This window comes from Xenopus laevis, chromosome 4L (genome assembly GCF_017654675.1).
Source record: "Xenopus laevis strain J_2021 chromosome 4L, Xenopus_laevis_v10.1, whole genome shotgun sequence".
Lineage (NCBI taxonomy): Eukaryota > Metazoa > Chordata > Amphibia > Anura > Pipidae > Xenopus > Xenopus laevis.
The window spans coordinates 69,245,790-69,264,869 of record NC_054377.1 but is presented as its reverse complement, the minus strand read 5'-3'; the positions used below and the strand labels follow the sequence as shown (position 1 = coordinate 69,264,869).

At 39.6% G+C, this 19,080-nt stretch overlaps 1 protein-coding gene and 1 long non-coding RNA gene across 3 annotated transcripts in view; one reads left to right on the top strand and one right to left on the bottom strand.

The window, feature by feature from the left end:
* pdpr.L (pyruvate dehydrogenase phosphatase regulatory subunit L homeolog) overlaps positions 1 to 13,746 on the bottom strand; it is a 32,200-nt gene extending 18,454 nt beyond the window's left edge. Inside the window, exons 1-9 of one of the 2 annotated variants that reach the window (XM_018258071.2) lie at positions 13,631 to 13,746; positions 8,284 to 8,559; positions 5,225 to 5,358; positions 5,042 to 5,123; positions 4,305 to 4,468; positions 3,466 to 3,587; positions 3,136 to 3,253; positions 1,931 to 2,080; positions 1,571 to 1,763 (exon numbers count right to left, since the gene is read on the bottom strand). In XM_018258071.2, the coding sequence (XP_018113560.1) occupies positions 1,571 to 1,763; positions 1,931 to 2,080; positions 3,136 to 3,253; positions 3,466 to 3,587; positions 4,305 to 4,468; positions 5,042 to 5,123; positions 5,225 to 5,358; positions 8,284 to 8,498 (1,178 nt within the window). In that variant the 5' untranslated portion in view covers positions 8,499 to 8,559; positions 13,631 to 13,746. Of the gene's footprint in view, positions 1 to 1,570; positions 1,764 to 1,930; positions 2,081 to 3,135; positions 3,254 to 3,465; positions 3,588 to 4,304; positions 4,469 to 5,041; positions 5,124 to 5,224; positions 5,359 to 8,283; positions 8,560 to 11,813; positions 11,969 to 13,630 lie in introns of those variants that run through there. The other variant, XM_018258070.2, reaches the window with a different exon arrangement.
* Positions 13,747 to 14,117: 371 nt separating this feature from the next.
* On the top strand, positions 14,118 to 18,570 carry LOC108714146. The gene is made up of 2 exons (XR_005966984.1): positions 14,118 to 14,657; positions 16,707 to 18,570. It is a non-coding gene; the product is annotated as an uncharacterized LOC108714146 (long non-coding RNA).
* The last annotated feature ends 510 nt before the right edge of the window (positions 18,571 to 19,080 follow it).

Here is a 19,080-nt window from a genome sequence, read left to right as displayed (position 1 = left end):
CTATCCACCCATTCACAAAATTTTACCATTTTGACACATTGACACACGCTTTGGGAGGAACGTGCTTCAGGCTGCGGTAGCTAGTTAGACGTAAGCCTATCCTTCCCACCCTATGTTAACGGGACAGTTTTGGTACATCCCCACTGTTCCTGTGTCCCCCAAGATGACAATGGATAAAAGGAGATTTTGTGTACTTACCGCTGAATCTCTCTCGTCAGTCTCTTGGGGGACACAGAACTTCCCTCCCTAGATAGGGGGTTTCGCTACCTCTTAGACGTGGTCTTTTCAATATTTTAATATTCAGTAAATTGTCACCAAGTTAAGTTATTTCTATGTTAAAAGGTTTATGATAAAGGTTGATTATTAGTTACATTATGATGACTTTGGTACAAACTGAACTGGGGCTCCGCCTGCTGGGGGAGGGTATAGTTAGCAGGGGAGGAACTAGTTCTAGTTTTACTTTGTTGTGTCCTACCTCCTAGTGGCACCAACTAACCCCACTGTTCCTGTGTCCCCCAAGAGACTAAAGAGAAAGAGATTTAACGGAGAGTACACAAAATCTCCTTCTTTTTAATTACAGTATATTGGAAAGGTGCTAAGAATGACATTTTCTTTCACTATGCAAAAACTGTTTTAGATGGAGTTATTGTTTAACCATGGCAGCATGTCAATCATAAATGTTGGAACATTAATGGTCAGATTTATCAAAGGTCGAATTTCGAATTATGTCAATTTTATTTTTACTCTAATAAATTTGAATATACTCACAACTTAAATGGGAGGTTATTTAAGAAAAAATGTGAACGTCAAATATTAGACCAAATAGTCCCGACCAGAAAATTCGAATAGAATTCGAATCGAGTTTTCCCTCCGAAAAAAACTTGAATGTCAGGAAGGCAATTCACACATTTAAATGGTTCAACTGACATCTGCCATTGCCTTGTTAATGAACTTGGCAGGTTTTAGGTGGCGTATATTCGATTGAGAACCGTTTCCATGGTCGAGGGGTGATAAATGTCACATTCGAATTTATATTTAAATTGGGGGATTAAAATTCAAATGTGTGAATTTTGACACCAAAAAAAAATAAAAAAGAAAATTCTAATTTACTATACGATCCTTAATAAATCTGCCCCTAAATATCACCTTTAGGGGTGAACCTAATCCAAACCTTTAATATCACGTGACTTTAGGTAGTGCATCCTCAAATTTTTAGATCAAGATTTTTTTTTCCCTGCTCTCATTTGTATAAACAAATTAAGATTCGATTTAGGAATCAGACAAACTGTTGATGAAAGGGGCAGATTTATCAAAATGTGAGATAAGAGCTCACCAGAATAAAATTCACTCACTTTCTATGGGATTTTTTTACAATTGTTTTCATCAATGGGTGAATATAAGAGTTCACCATTTGATAAATACAATTCTAAAAATCCCATAGGAATGAATAAAAAATGAGCAAATTTTTATGTGGTGAGATCTAATCTCACATTTTGATAAAGCTGCCCCTAAACATTTATTTCTCAGATGTATTTTGTTAGGAAAAAAGCAATGACTAATTCTTACTCACTTGCCAGCACCCCCACCCAAAGAGCACCCTTGAGAATTCATGCCAGCAAGGGTGAAATAATGCAGCAGTGTGGGGCTCTCTCCCATCACACAACGCATATCAGGGGTGAATGCTTCAGGGCAGTTGACCAGTCGCAGGATTTCCAGCTGCTCCAGAGATGGCATCCGCCGTAGCAAAGCAGTAAGCAGAGGCTCTGTAAAAAGATTATGAAAGGTAATTTCTCTCCCTCTTTATAAATCTAGCACCCCAAGCTAGCCTCTCTGCAAGCTTTCCCTAGTCTTCTGTAAATATCAAATCCTTTTACTATACTGTCCTAGTTTTTGCATCCTAAGTTTCTGCCCATAGAAATGATCTGAATACCAAAGTGATCCCAGTCCTCATGTAGGTTCTGGATCTCCAGCTGGTTTCGACCCTCTGTGAAAATGGGCTTGGGATTCTTCTCAAACCCGCCGGAAAGGATTCCCCCCTGCCAGTTGCGGATGTATATCCTCCCATCTGGATCCACAACAGCTTAAGACGAAGACAAAAACAGATCGTTTGTGAAGAATAAAGATCAAGAATCAAGATCTTGCATGTATGTGTGCATACACAAATACATGCAAGAAAACTACAACCCCACTGAAATGAAAGCATCTACATGTAATGAAGAAGAGTCTAGAAGTAGGCACATTTCTTCAGTGTTATCACAAATATGAAAAAAATATATATCATGTAAAATAATGACACCAAAATATAGGTACCAATTGATTCATTTATAGCTGAGAACGCAAATATGCTGTCCCTCCATGTGTGACAGAGTATGCGTAAATGAAAAACGGACACTTTTTTATATTTGTCTGCATTAAAGAATCATTGGGTATACAGAGAATGTATTCTTTTGCTCATCTCTTAAAGGAAAACTATACCCCCCAAACAATGTAGGTCTCTATTAAAAGATACTGAGTAAAACAGCTCATGTGTAAAATCCTGCTTCATGTAAATGAACCATTATCATAATAATATACTTTTTTAGTAGTATGTGCCATTGGGTAATCATAAATAGAAAATTGTCATTTTAAAAAATAAGGGCCGCCCCCTGAGATCGTAAGATTCAATGTGCACACATACAAACCACATGTAAGGTCACATGAGCCAATTAACAGACAGAGTTCTGCCTTTTGCTTCCTCACTTCTTCCTGTTACAGTTAGTGTTGTAGTATTGCTGGTCAGGTGATCTCTGAGACAGCACAGATAGAGTCATGAAATGGTGGTTCAAGGAAAGAGATGTAAAAGGGCAATATTTATTTAAATATATATTCCAGTTTGGTAAGATTCATTAATATGTCATTCAATTTGATATAAACTATCTGTTGCTTAAGTATTCATTTTGGGGGTATAGTTTTCCTTTAATACCAAACAAACTGGCTGTGCAGTAGAATATCTGTATCTACGCAGGATTGCCACATGCAGCGAATCACAGAAAAGGGATTCTTTGGATAGTAATATCTGACATTAACATAATACTAAAATGTACAGGAACTACTTTTTTTCACTTTAAGAACATATTAGTAAAGACATGAACATACTTGGAGTTGTATCTTGTAGAGGAGACTGCAAAGGCTGGGTCAGAAGGTAGAAGTGTTCACAGGCATGAAGGGGAATGCTGACAGGTGACTCATTAGACAAGCCCAGCTCGTAGGCCCACTGCAAGAGATAATCATTACAATAACTAAAATAAATCCAAAACCTCACCCCTCCCCAAAAAAAAAAATTCAGTTGCCTTCATAAGAAAAACTATATAGGTAACTTGCAGCACCAGTGACTTTGCTGACAAAAAAAAAAAAGTGAAGAGCTGTTCAGACAAAGATTATTAAGAGTAACCAATGCCATGACAGATAGATCCAGTTTATAATTACCTGCCCTGCACAGTTGACAAAGTATTCACACTCCACCTGTCCCCGGTCTGTGTCTACTCCACTCACATGACCTTTCTCCACCAACACATGGTTGACTGTTGTATGTTCATGAACTTTGAGCCCTGTAAGACATGACTTTTAAACTTTATAGACTACAGAGGGTATATTACTCTGCACATTAAGTCTGCACTTTGTCACATCATAGCTCAGAGATTCATTAATCACTGGCCAACGCAGTGGGAAGTAATGGGTCCCAGAACACTAAAATTCAATTCATTCAAAATGTGAAAAGCATAAACACTAACTTCACTTGAAGGGATGTTAGGCTCCATTTGTCTATAATTTCTGAATTAATATTAATTGATCATTTGTGCATTATTGTAAAATTGTTCAAAGACCAGTGGAAGAAGGGATGTAATTTTTGACAAGGAGCTCCTGATAAGGCAGAGGGAAGTAAACAAGCACAGCGGTGAGTCACAGAGTAAGTCATATGTTACCCTTTTTGCTTATCAAATGTCAACTAATTCATCTGTACAAATGTTGTACAGACTGAATTCTCCTAAACTAAGACAGCTACACTATACTTACATGATGAGGTTTAAAGTGCTTTAAAACTTAAAATCCAGTACAGATATCTATCTTTGCAGCAAGGTATTCAACATGATATTAAGTAGTAGAATTTAGAAATTTAGCAAATCCAGTTTCAAGGCTCAAGTGCTATCTGATTGAGTATATTGCAAAGGAATCACTCAGAAAGCACATATTCAGGCCCCTGTTCCTCCAGCTCTTTTCTGAGATTACAAAGGAACTGCATTAATAATCTAAATCTATGTACCCACCTTTTTGTTGTGCAGCATTCACCAATGCTAGGGTCACATCTGCAGTTGACACCACAGCATCATCAGGTACATACATAGCCCCTACCAGGTCATGAATGTTAATCAGAGGATGGAGTTCTGCAACATGTTTTGGAGTAATTATCTCACAGGGGATACCCTTCATTCTGCAAGAAACCATATTAATCGTAAAAAATTACAGCCACAGCTTCATGACCATATCCCTTCTTAATATGATTAAACGTAGTCATACATGCTGAAAGAAATTCCACCAAATTACCAAGATTCTTTAAACTGGAATAATTGGGACATTTCAAATGACTTAAAAACAATACTTTTTTGCCATCAACATGGTCTTACACTGACTTAAGTTGATCATACATGAGCAGACCATTGGCTTATTTGGCAACTCACATGCAGGGCCAAGCAATCAGATCATAATGTAGGCAGGCCTAGGAGGGGTCATCGAGAGAATGCCACATCAATACCCCAATGCAGGTCTCATTTAAAGTAACTATCAAACTTGCCCAGCATATATCCAGCCAATACAACCAGGTATGAAACGGCTGTTAATTTTGGGCTTTATATGTACTTGATAATATAAAGTACAATATATTGTCTTACAGAAAAACAGCAACCAGTAAAAAAAATTAAAAAGCACACATATGGAAATTACACTGCTAGTTTTTTGTGTATATTGGGTTTCTTATTACATTCAATCTTTTTAAGTGTTTCCTTACCTTAGCCTGGACACAATGCGTTTCAGTGATATCAAGCGATCTTGTGTCTGAGCCAGTGTTATGGAACCCGTTTTTTTGTAGCCTGCAGGACAAAGAAATATGGGTTGGGTGTTTGTCGGTAATTATAAGTATATATACACACACACAGTATATATAGTAAAATGTTAAATGAAATGTCCTTACCTGTGGCAACTCCTGTTTCTCCTTCCAGCTGTTGATAAAGTTTATTCGAGTAGTCAGCCATCTCTGTTTCTATTGAAATGTGCTTGATTGTGCTTACCATTCCAGCACAAAACCGGGTAGAGCCAGCAGACAACCTGCAAGAGCTTTCGGCTATCAGTATCATTCTAGCAATCTTAGCATCCCTGCCACTAGTTGTAATATACCTGTTCAAAAGCATTCAACACACATCTGTTTGCTTTATTAGCTTTCTGATCCATGCTGTACTGCAAGCAATGAGGAGAGTGCCTGACTGTAGTTAAGAGAAGACTCATGTGCAAGACAGAATTAACAAAGGAATTATGTTTCTTATGATTGGGGCTTTCTGTACAGGTCTAGAGGTACGGTTGCTCTCTGTGGCACAGGACATAAAATAAGAAAATTATTATTAAGGCCTCAAAAATCATGTTAAACTTTAAACATTAAACCCAGCATGTTTACGCCCCCGTTATGATGGGGTTCTTTATTAGACATACATACAGAAAAAAAATCATAAGCAGGCATGTGGCCCTGACAAACATGAAAAGTGTTGGTTTTACTTTTTTGCTAGATACTTTGGAAATTTTCCAGGTCATTTCCTCCAGTGAGCACCCATCACCTTTGGGCCATACAACCCATGTTTATTGAATTTAGGGAGGGACCAAATTCTAGATTTGGTTCATGATTTGCTTTATAATCCAAAACTTCAGAATTGAGATTATAAGGGTTCGGAATTGGTTCAGACAAATCTTTTGTGGTGGATCTGGTATTTTGCCGAAACCCAGCATGGTAGATTCTGTACATCCCTATGTGAATTCAGTGAGTTATATGCCACGTTTAGAGTGGCGTCAAATACTGGCATAAAGGAGATTAATTATTTGCAATACTGTACAAACAGAAACCCTATTTATAACTGAAGAAGGCCCTTTTTACTAAGCCCACAGAGAACTTGAAAAAGGGAAACCACATGCAGAAAGGGAAGTTATTATTTTTTTCTTATACATACACTATTATCTTCACACTTTGTTGTTTCAATTGTGTCTTTCTTTGTGTAGTGTTGGTCTGTCCTGGCTTTTTACCTCATGTGCCCATTTAAGAGGTACTGTGCTGTTTTGAATTATGAAATTGTAGGAAAGCCTTGTTTTTCTGCTCTGAATACTGATGATGTCAATTGTATTTTTAGGAAACAGATCAAGATTCCTGTATATTGAGTATAATAAACCACCAGTATAGTCTGTTCCCAGTATATAGCAGTGCTAGAACAGGCACAAATGAGCATGAGTATTAGCAGCAACAAGAGTAAGCTTGCCAATAAAATAGGACAAGACATTTCCAAGGGAAGGAGGGTGGGGGCTAACATTCTGATCTATTTTTAAAAAGAAAATACATAGTCACACACCAGGGAGAGATGGTCATACTATGTCACAGCTGTATATAAGGAAACAAGTACAACAAATAGATACTGCTCCAATTTGTGCAAGAGTACTAGCCTCTGAAGCTCTCATTGGTGCACTCTCAAAAGCAAAAGGTACTTACTGCATATATGTCTGCCACTAAGCCCATTAAGTCAAACAGGTATAACACACCCAGATTTCATTATATATTATATTCACACTTTGAAATTAAATCTCCCCAAATGAATAATTTCTTTTGCCAACCCCAATTGCAGGAAATAATTGCCCATTCCCTAGTGCAAATCTCTGTAGAAGTGTAAGCAAACATGGAGGGAAATTATGCCTAACTACAGGGCTTGCTGTGAAATCAGTATGGAGTATTAACGGAAGGGGGTGCGGAAACTCATCAGATACAATCACAACCAGCAAACCAGAAATTGATATTGCTGGGGTGAAGGCAAAAGTGCCTACTTTGAAATAGGAACTAGTTAGTAGGCAGTTTTAGGTGTTTATTCAGTTGTGAATACTGCTTAAGTCAAAATCTGTTACTGATACAAAATATTCAAGTGTGTGCATTGTATACCTATGCAGTGACCTTATTTCACCTTCTTGTATCCCATTTCTCCCCCTCCAAAAGACTGCATTTTAACAATACTAATTTTGTGTCGTGCTTTTCAAGTGCTTTCAAAAATGTAACAAACATAAATTCAGTGAAGAAAATTGTTACTGTATTTCTAAAATAAGACATTTGGGAGCCTGAACAAGCTGCAAGTAAACAGTACATATACCAATATGTGTAACGGCTATCAGGCTACTTACTCTGCCAAGGTAAAATGCAATATCCTCCACACATACCAGTTAAAGGGGCTGGTCACCTTCCACACATTTTTTTTCAGTTCAGTTGTTTTTAGATTGTTCTCCAGAAATAAAGACTTTTTTCAATTGCTTTCCATTTTTTATTTTTTTCCAAAATTTTATTTTAAAGTTGACTCTTCCTGTCTCTGGGGTTTCATTCTGGAAGTCAGTGATCCAGGAGCATTTGAACGGTTACAATTTGCTTCATTTAGTTGTTACATTAGTTGATACATTTCTCAGAAGTGTCTATGGAATATTAGCAACTATTGTATCAATTCTAACAGCTGCCTTTAATGAAACTCATGGATTCTGCTCAGCAGGGCCAAAGATAAGAAATGTATCAACTAAATGTATCAATTAAGAACAGTTAACAAGTCAGTGACCCCCCCCTCCCAGAGCTGCTTTAAAAGGTTAAAAATGAAACTTTACACTTCAAAATCAAATAAACGGCCACAAATAGAAAATAGAGAGTAACTAAAGAAACTATCCTTATTATCCTGCCCAGATTACAATGAAACATGGCTGTATACTTCAAAGCAATATTTTGTTTACACAAAGCATCTTTTGTAAATGGAATTACTATTCTGTTACTCAACAAACAAGTGCTAAAAAAGCAGGTACTGTTTTCAAAATTCATAACTTGTAAATACAATATAATTTCCTTCCTTTGGCACCAAAACTAGAACAACTTTTAATATATCCTGTGTGGAGTAATGTTTGTAATATTTATATATGCTACTATTTACAATTTGATACTATTTACAGCCATACAGTTGAGTCACAGACAAATCTCACCTTCCTTGCTCCAACAACAAGACATCATGCCAGCCTAGCTTGGAGAGATGATATGCAACTGATGCACCCATAATTCCTCCTCCACAGATGACCACTTGGGCTCGAGGAGGCAATGGCTGTACCTCAGTAGATGCTGCACGGTGAGGAGCACACACACAACGCCATCCATAACGTCTAACATGTGCTTGCAGATCAGAGACCAAACGGGCATGCATTTTTGTGGGGTTGAGGATAAAGGGAAAAAGTTATCCAGAGGAGAGGATAGAGGCAGACAGCCTGGAGATAAAGAAAAGAGGCAAGTTAATTAAAAGTTTTCTTCATTTAATTCACCAATTTTTGTTTTAAGCTATTTGCGCCACTTCATATAACAGTAACAGATCTAGGATTCAGCATCATTTGGCAGAATCCCAGCGCATTTTACAGGATTCAGATTAAGATCATTCCTGAGTGTCTGGCCAAGCCAAAGGGCTGATAGCACACCTGGAAATAAGTCACCTGCAATAAATCTCCTCTTTTTCTTGCGACAACTCTATTGTAAATACTTTCCCACCCCTTAACAACTGTACATAGAGAGTTTGTGGTTTATATGTAGATGCACAGGTCGGCCATCAAGTGGGGACAGGAGGGACTATTGTTCCAGACCTGGTAAAAATTTTGACCCAAGGGTGGGCTCAGTTGGCTAGTGCAAAGTTATGTAACTTGTGTATACATTTACATCAAAACATACGTAATTCATATTAAAACTTATGACTTACATAGAAACTTATGCAAATTACATATCAAGCATGACTTGGTTAGGGAGGTGTTTAGGGTTTAAACTTAAAAAAAATTGCCACTGCACTGACCCCCTCAATGGAATAAAATACTTAAGTAAAACACATTGACCACAAATCAAATAACTGACTTATTAGCACATTGAACTATTTATATGAAATACTTATTATGGAAGAAACCAACTATTTATATGGGGATCTATTATAATGAATGATATATTGTGTGTATGGCCAACTTGAGCTAATCCAATTGTTGGCCAATGGGGTTTTCAAACTAGTAAGCTATCAATTAGTTGTCAAAAGGGCCCCATACATAGGCCAATAACAGCAACTGCTGTTACTATTTATATATATGTATGTATGCATAGCTTCTCAAGCATGAAGGCATTGTAACCTAATTCAGGTGACCTCCTGTCATGGTGCATCACCTCTCCACTTCCACTGCCAGCATATGCTATTATCATTGTTTATATGTTATTATTATTATTTATACTAGACATTAAGCCCGTTAACGGGCGCTAGAACATATGTAACGACGGTCCGTGGGGCACATGCACAGTAGCGCAATCCCACGGACACAGGGACTCTCTCTCTCTATTCACACACTATAGTCAGTTTTATCAGGAGTCAATTAACCTGTCTGTATGTTTTTGAAGTTTGGGAAAAAACAAATTTTGCAAACAGTGGGAGAACACTCCTTGCAGATAGTGCCCTGTCTGGTCTCAAACCCAAGTACCACAGAGCTACAAAAAACACCAGCGCTAATGATTGTCCCACTGTGCTGAAAGCAGCAGACTCCCTGCAAGCCTGATCTATGGACTAACAAACTCCCTGCAAGCCTGATCTATGGACTAACAAACTCCCTGCAAGCCTGATCTATGGACTAACAAACTCCCTGCAAGCCTGATCTATGGACTAACAAACTCCCTGCAAGCCTGATCTATGGACTAACAAACTCCCTGCAAACCTGATCTATGGACTAACAAACTCCCTGCAAGCCTGATCTATGGACCGACAGACTCTCTGCAAGCCTGATCTATGGACTGACAGACTCCCTGCAAGCCTGATTTATGCACTGAGACTCTCTGCAAGCCTGATCTATGGACTGACAGACTCCCTGCAAGCCTGATTTATGCACTGACAGACTCTCTGCAAGCCTGATCTATGGACTAACAAACTCCCTGCAAGCCTGATCTATGGACTAACAAACTCCCTGCAAGCCTGATCTATGGACTAACAAACTCCCTGCAAGCCTGATCTATGGACTAACAAACTCCCTGCAAGCCTGATCTATGGACTAACAAACTCCCTGCAAGCCTGATCTATGGACTAACAAACTCCCTGCAAGCCTGATCTATGGACTAACAAACTCCCTGCAAGCCTGATCTATGGACTAACAAACTCCCTGCAAGCCTGATCTATGGACTAACAAACTCCCTGCAAGCCTGATCTATGGACTAACAAACTCCCTGCAAGCCTGATCTATGGACCGACAGACTCTCTGCAAGCCTGATCTATGGACTGACAGACTCCCTGCAAGCCTGATTTATGCACTGAGACTCTCTGCAAGCCTGATCTATGGACTGACAGACTCTCTGCAAGCCTGATCTATGGACTGACAGACTCCCTGCAAGCCTGATTTATGCACTGAGACTCTCTGCAAGCCTGATCTATGGACTGACAGACTCCCTGCAAGCCTGATTTATGCACTGACAGACTCTCTGCAAGCCTGATCTATGGACTAACAAACTCCCTGCAAGCCTGATCTATGGACTAACAAACTCCCTGCAAGCCTGATCTATGGACTAACAAACTCCCTGCAAGCCTGATCTATGGACTAACAAACTCCCTGCAAGCCTGATCTATGGACTAAAACTCCCTGCAAGCCTGATCTATGGACTAACAAACTCCCTGCAAGCCTGATCTATGGACTAACAAACTCCCTGCAAGCCTGATCTATGGACTAACAAACTCCCTGCAAGCCTGATCTATGGACTAACAAACTCCCTGCAAGCCTGATCTATGGACTAACAAACTCCCTGCAAGCCTGATCTATGGACTGACAGACTCCCTGCAAGCCTGATTTATGCACTGAGACTCTCTGCAAGCCTGATCTATGGACTGACAGACTCTCTGCAAGCCTGATCTATGGACTGACAGACTCCCTGCAAGCCTGATTTATGCACTGAGACTCTCTGCAAGCCTGATCTATGGACTGACAGACTCCCTGCAAGCCTGATTTATGCACTGACAGACTCTCTGCAAGCCTGATCTATGGACTAACAAACTCCCTGCAAGCCTGATCTATGGACTAACAAACTCCCTGCAAGCCTGATCTATGGACTAACAAACTCCCTGCAAACCTGATCTATGGACTAACAAACTCCCTGCAAGCCTGATCTATGGACTGACAGGCAGACAAGTAATGCAGAGCTGAAGGAATGTTACAATGCTGCTGCCTATGGGCAGTCTATCCCAGTACAGAACAAAAACGGAGAAGTTGCCATTTTACACACACACAACTTTCCAAAATGAACAGACACAAAAAGCAACCATGCAAGCGTTCCTTCTAACTACAGGATAAACATGATGTGCTCTCAGCTAGATTCTAATCACTTTGTTTACATGTTGCTAGAATGCTAGTAAAGACAGTCACCCACACAACCAAAGGAGACGCGCTGTGTCGTGCTCCTATTATATACCCCTTTATTTAAATATATAGTGCCCTTGGCAAAAATGGTTTAAATCCTGCTTTACCTCTTACAAATGTAATTACATCAGAGATGCAGAGAGAGTCTCTCTTCTCCGTGTCTAGGCAGAAATGAGAGGTGGGCGTGTCCTTTCATTCTTCCACAGGAAGTGATCATAACTGTGAGTGACAACTATAACTGTGCAATAGCAGCCCAAGCCCCTCCCCTACCTCTCTGATCAGACTGTGTTGCTGCTGCTTTTTCATTTCATTGGAAACATATGTGTTGTGTCCCATTCTGATCTCATTCCCAGCACTTTTATTTGCACATGTTAAACTATGTATAAGTCTTTTATGGGGCATTGCACTCTCCCTTAGTAGCTATTATTCTATGCAGGGGCCCTCCTGCTGTTAGACGCAACTCCCTTCAACCTTAGACAAAAGATACAGGGCCACCCCCTTATGTACTGTGCAGGCAGTTCTTGCTGTATGGGCTGGGGGGGCATCAGCTGACATGCTATTGGATAACAATAGGGAAGTATATTCCTCACTGTGAGCAGATTGTCCTCTAGCTGTCACCAGTGCTGGACCAAGTCCACCGGGCCCCCTAGGAAACCCAGCTGGCCATTCTGGCCCAACTTGTGCCAACAAGCACGTGGTCTGACTGAGTAAGCATGAACGAGCGTGCGCACGTGCCGGGGAACGGCGGAAGAGCACACATGCTGTTGGGGGGGCACAAGGGTCTGAACTAGGGGAAAGTTTAGGGTTGCCACCTCACCCCTTTAAAACCGAATACATATGGAATACACAGCCTGCATGGCTAATTAGGAATTCATTTTGATGCATGGCTGCTTACAAATCAGTTCAGTCTGCAGCATGCATCTAAATGAATTGTTAATTGGCCATGCAGGCTGTGTATTCCATATGTATTCGGTTTTAAAGGGGTGAGGTGGCAACCCTAGGAAGGTGTCAGAAGAGGTATGTGCCTGGTGCCCCTCTGCCTTTGCGCCCTAGGCACATGTCTTTTCACTGTGGACCTGATGTTGATTTTGGCTTGGACATTACCTGCAATGAGTTTGTATGTTGTATGTATAGGTTTCCTCCCACACTCAAAAAATATACATTCAGTCCTCTGATTGCAGAGTCCTCTGGTGACTGCAGGAGAGCGAACTAGTTACAATAGTACATATGGTCCTCCATGAGGTGATCCTATCCCCAGGGGCGTTGCACCAATGAGGCGAGTTGAGAAACTCGACTCAGGGGCTACAAAAATGTTGCTCCTGGTACTTTAAGAGCCACATTTCTGGTTTTCAAACTGGAAATCTGGCTCTTCTAGTGCAGGGAGCGCAATTATGCTCCGCTGCCCTCGTGGATCCCCCCGGACCCCTCCAGCCCAAAAAGGTGAGCGCACGGGGGATGGGGATGGGGGTGGCAGCAACAGCAAGCTATCTCAGGCAGTGGAGGGGCCAGGATCTCCCCTGCCAATCCTATCTCCACAATGGTACCAGTGTATTTGCTCATATTTGCTCTGATTATGGATATTACTACTACTGCACCTCAATTGGAATATGTTTTGTTTGTTTCTGTTAAATAAACCTTTTGAATGGTTGAGTCACTGGCATCCAAGATTCATTGGTGTAGATCAACACCACCATTCCCTTCCTCTACAATTCAACATGAGGGCCCAGCTGAGTGAGAGGATTACAGTATAAACCCACTCTACTCCAGAATAGGCAATAGTACAGTTTTGGCTATTCTGGCTAACAAGGCAGGGTAATACACACAGTAGAATATAAGCAAAAAAAAGTACTGGGAATGAGATCTAATGCTAATAATGGGGTTCAATAGAACTTTCACTTCAGGGGAAAGCTGCAGCTCCACTAACCTTCGTGAGCAGTGTCACAGTTTGACTTAGCTGGAACAGAACAGAAAGACATGGGCTGTGACTTAATCACGCTGGAAGCAGAGGCATGGGGGTGGGGCATGATCTGTTATTATACAACATTGCTTGTCATTCCCTGCCATGACCTTCTTCAGCTCCTCTGTTAAGTTCAAGGGCTACACAGCTGAGCCCATCTTATCCTACCTCTAGTATCACAGCTGTATAGTGTATAGCCCCAAATAAACAAATAAGCAGCTTGTCATGGCTACAAAATAGACAATAGTGACACTATGTGTGGTTTTAGGAAAGGAATTCTCATTATTGTCTATGGCAGGGTATTTGTTTGGCATTTTGTAGCCACAAGTAGCTTCTACTAGTAGCTCCGGAGCTACTAGTAGTAATTACTTCTTGTGGCTACAAAATACCCTAGCATAGACAAATACTGAGTATTACCTCTGCTAAAATACACAGGGAGATTTAGTCGCCTGCGATAAACCTTTGCTACTGCAGGTGTTAGAAAAGCACCTAACTGATGACTAGATCTATATTACCTGATTACCTTCCAGCTGACTGGAGATGTCCCAGAGCCATCCTAAAAAAAAGGGTTAAAAAAAGGGTTGGGCTATAAAAAAAACTATTGAACTATAACATAACATCTGAGATTTTCTTTGTAAACTAAGGTGAGAACTGTATGCAGGACTATCTAGGTGCCACTACTGCTTGTAGCACTTTCCTGCCAAAAGCCCCTTCTGCAGAGGCAAGGGTTTACCTGGAATGTTCCAGATATTGTGCATCTTGTTAAGAAAGCACCTAACTGAAGATTAGGTATATATTGCCTGATTACCTTCCAGCTCATGCAGCTTAATAGATTTACCTACAGTATGCAAGTTAAATCACCTCTTGTTAACAGAGGAGACCTAAACTGAATCATAAGTCTGTATTGCCTGATCTTCCAGCTGACTCATCTTTCGATTTGCCTGCAGTGTGCAAGGTGTGTTTAACCACAACATATGTTGTATGCAAAGTACGGGTATGAATACTTCTATATTTATATTATATGTAAATTTCAATGTTAATACAGTGTATATCAACGGTTCATCTGTATGGACATGTTAACTCAACATAGAACACCTCATGCTTGCGGTCACTGTTGCAAGCAATCAGTAATTTATATCATTGCCTCTCTGAAGTTATTATGCTACCAGGTTGTCACTATAGATTATACTGTCAGTATCTCTGTATACATGTGATAACTGTTCATTTGGTAGAAGATAAGATGGCCAGGCTCATTATCTAAATAGAGCTGTGTTTAAATAGACAGCAGTGCCACTATGGAAAAAGGTAGCAACTAATAGTATTTTATACTTGACATTTAGGTTCACTACTACCTTGTTACAAATCCTCAACATGTAATACTGCACGTTTGTAGTCATGATATTAGTGTTGCAAGATACTCAGCATATTAATACTGTGAATGCTGTAGTTGATTATACTTACATGATGCAAGCAACTATTAAGTAAATACCATGTTATAGCTTCTCAGCAAGTTAATACTATGCAATCTGTAGTCTGCAACCACTCCGTATATTATCTATGCAAATACTTGGTATATATTTATGCATACGATGATTATTATTTTCAATTCACCAATGCTAATAGATTGAGATTACCCAGTGTATTTAATGTATATTAAGCATGCCATGTTAAGAATATTCCCCATTTAATTATGGTGTGCTGCAGTTCTTCATTACTACCAGGTGCAATCACTCGGTGTGTAGTTATATGGGCAGAACTCCATGAGCTTTTTTCATCGGATCGATGGCCGGCGACAAAATGCACTCGGCGCTCCCCTGCGGCTGAACGCCGAAAAATGGAACGCAGGGGAGCGCAGGTAAAAACGCTCGTGTAAGAGCCCTAAGTAACTTGTAACCATTACTAAAGGCACAAAGCACCTAATAGGGCAATCACTTCCTGGATTCAGACACTAATCACGAAATAACGAATCACAAGGGTTTTTTTTAAATATTTATTGAAATTATTCTTAATTATCAGAAACTTAAGAACTGAACAATATAGATATTGGCAATTAACGTGGTATTAACAATTGGTCGGCAACTAGACAGAGAGGGGTTTTACTCTTTTTTAACTTCAGTAAATATATAATCAGGTAATTATACCTCTCTCTATCGTTAAAGTGACATTGTAATTTAATTAGGGTGTACAAAACAAATCTCGGTTTTCACACAAAAGTGTATCTGTTTTGTAATAAGAAGGTACTAAAAGTTATAATATACAAGTCTATATTTCATACAGGGTTCCCTGCATGGATTGACACTGCAGGTTACTACAATATGAAGGGTCATCATTAAACTTGATAAAATAGATCAGCTATGCGTAGGCATTGCGACAGTTAATTTACACAAACACAGTATCAATACTGTATATTGCTCTTCTACTTGTGTTAAGTCTGATGGTTTTTTACCCTACTTAATATAGGGGGTTGACATTACCTTACCGATTCTGCGCATGTAAGCTGCAGCTAATGTTCCAAACCATTTTTTTCTCTTTTACAGTGGGTGCCTCTGTAAGCTCATTCAAAATTTTGCTGTAGGATAGTAAGTTATTTATCAGTATACAGGTATGGGACCTGTTATCCAGAATGCTCGGGACCTGGGGTTTTTCGGATAACGGATCTTTCTGTAATTTTGGTCTTCATGCTTTAAGTCTACTAGAAATTCATTTAAACATTAAATAAACCCAATAGGCTGGTTTTGCTTCAAATAAGGATTAATTATATCTTAGTTGGGATCAAGTACAAGCTACTGTTTTATTATTACAGAGAAAAAGGAAATCATTTTTAAAAATTTGGATTATTTGGATAAAATGGAGTCTATGGGAGACAGACATTCTGTAATTCGGAGCTTTCTGGATATCGGGTTTCCGGATAAGGGATCCTATACTGTACCAGTAATGACGAAAAACTTCAGCAGATTGATTAGGAAGTATCCATGCAATGTGTCTTATTTTAGGCTACTGGCTTATCCTTTTTACCTTTATACTGTGCATTTTTTCTTTACAGGTCATTATTACAATGACCGCTGGCAGGTCTGGACTGGGAGTCAAAATAGGCCCTGACATTCCAATACACAGAGGCCCAATCAGCTCCTCACCAGCCCACTAAATAGTGACTTTCTACGGCATCTTATGGCAGCCCGTCTGGCATTTTCCAGAATCCCGAGATTGCCAGTCCGTGCCTGCGCTGCAGCACGTAAATATGATGTGCATCAAGACAATGCATCACCTTGTAATGTTGTTTTGATATCTTTAAACTTTCTGTAGTTCATCTTTAGCACTATTTGTTGTAGTCCAGCCAATTCAACACGATATGTTGTATATAGTTTCATCAACTTGTTAGCTATCTTGTTAGTTGGTCTTCTATAGGCATTTTTACACAATGCTATCTTGTCTAGTACTTTACACTGTATATTCGGACCAAGACCAAGATTGCAATACGATTTATTAATTACTGAACTCATATCCCTCCAACACCTGTAAATCAGTGACAGATATATTATAAGCATGCCTTTTTCTTGCAATATGCTTTGACACCGTAACATCAGATTGTGAACACTAATACATTATAACTCCATGTTTGTATGCTCTGGGGGACGCCAAGCTGAAACTTATTTATATAATAAAACCATACGATCTTAAGGGTCATGGGCAGCATTCATTGTGAGACCGGGGTATCTGGCATCCACCGGGGTTACAACGTCCTGGTCCCCTGTAATATCAAGGGCAAGTGCTGCTGCCGTCAAGCCAGCCTGCATCCGAGGGCCCCACTGGGGTTTTACTGTTGTACTGCCAGCCCAATGCGAGTGCCAGCTTTGCATGTAATCCTCCTTCTATTATCTAGTTGCCATCCCTGCGAGCTTGTTACCCGAGTCAAGGTTCTCATGGCAGAGATAGCCATGCTAAAATTTGCTCAGCATCTGAGCCTTTAATACTGTGATTTCTTAATACTGCTTTCTTGAGTTTATACATACAGTTAGAAATGTATGCTAGAAAGGAAGGTGGGTAATTTGAAACATCACAGTTGTAACAAACAATGAAAAGTGTAGGTACATTTTTCTGGATAAGGGGTCTTTTTGTAATTTAGATCTACATACCCCAAGTCTCCTAAAAATCATTTAAAAATGAGTTAAACCTAATAGTATTGATTTGCCTTCCATAAGGATTAATTCTCTTAATTGGGATCAAGTACAAAGTACTGTTTTATTTCAGAGAAAAGGGAAAATTATTTTTAAAAATAGGAATTATTTCTTTAAAATGGAGTCTGAGAGATTGCCTTTCTTTAAGTCTGAGCTTCCTGGATACTGGATTTCTGAATAACAGATCCCATATTTGTACAATAAGTGCTATGGTGCATAAAAGACAACAGCGGACCTAACCAGATTTCCAAATGTAGGTGAAATATAGTCTGGCATAATAAAAAAATAATCAGTCAAAGCTAAAACACCTTCTCTGCTAGAAGACAAATTAAGGATTTGCTTTGGCCAGACAGGGCTGGAACTTGAGGCAGGCAGAAGAGGAAAGTGCTAGGGTGCAGTGTTGGGTGGGGCACTAGGCATGCACTCTTTTCTGTCACCTACCCCTAGTCAAGGCCCTTGCACTGCTCCCCCCACAAGCCATTCCCAGTACCCCCACATCAGCACAGAGGGGAGTAAGGTGACTATCCGGGTTAGGCACTTGGTCAGGCACTTGGATTCAGCTGAATCCTGGATTTGGTGCATCCCTAGAAAGAACACCCTCATCAGTGTATATTTGTTATGGAGACTTCACCTTCTTTGAAAAGAACATTTGATTTTTTAACATGAAGATAAATGAACTTTAAAATGTTAAAGTATGCTATGTGTATTCAGTCTTTTGTTGTCAAAGATTAAACAGCCAAGCCTGAAGCATTTTCTTTTTTATTAAATTTCCCATTTTATCTGTACAGAAAAAAAGCACATTATGCTCAGAACATCATTAACATATCAATGACACAGCATGAACAAGAGAAAACTGAATTTGTTTTCTTAAAATAAAGGAAAATAAAATTACAAAAAAAAAAAAGAACAAACACAACACAATGTAAAAATTTACTTATTTTGACATTGGTTATCTTTCCCTCATTAGGGCAGGTTTATGCTCCAGTGTACTGTAGAGCAGCAGGCTGAAACTGCAAGACATACCTGTCATAATAAAGTTGTTTCCCTAAAGTCTTAGCAGAGAACAGGGGTGGGAAGCTGGCTTTTATAGGGCTGATGGACCCACAATTCCTCCCAATCCATTAACAAAAAAAAAAAAACAAGTTTGCAGTCCTGTATGTTAGGACAATGGCACACCACAAGATTGCCTCAAGAGGAAACTTCAAGAGATTTCAGGAGACAGAAGTAACACATGGGTTCTAC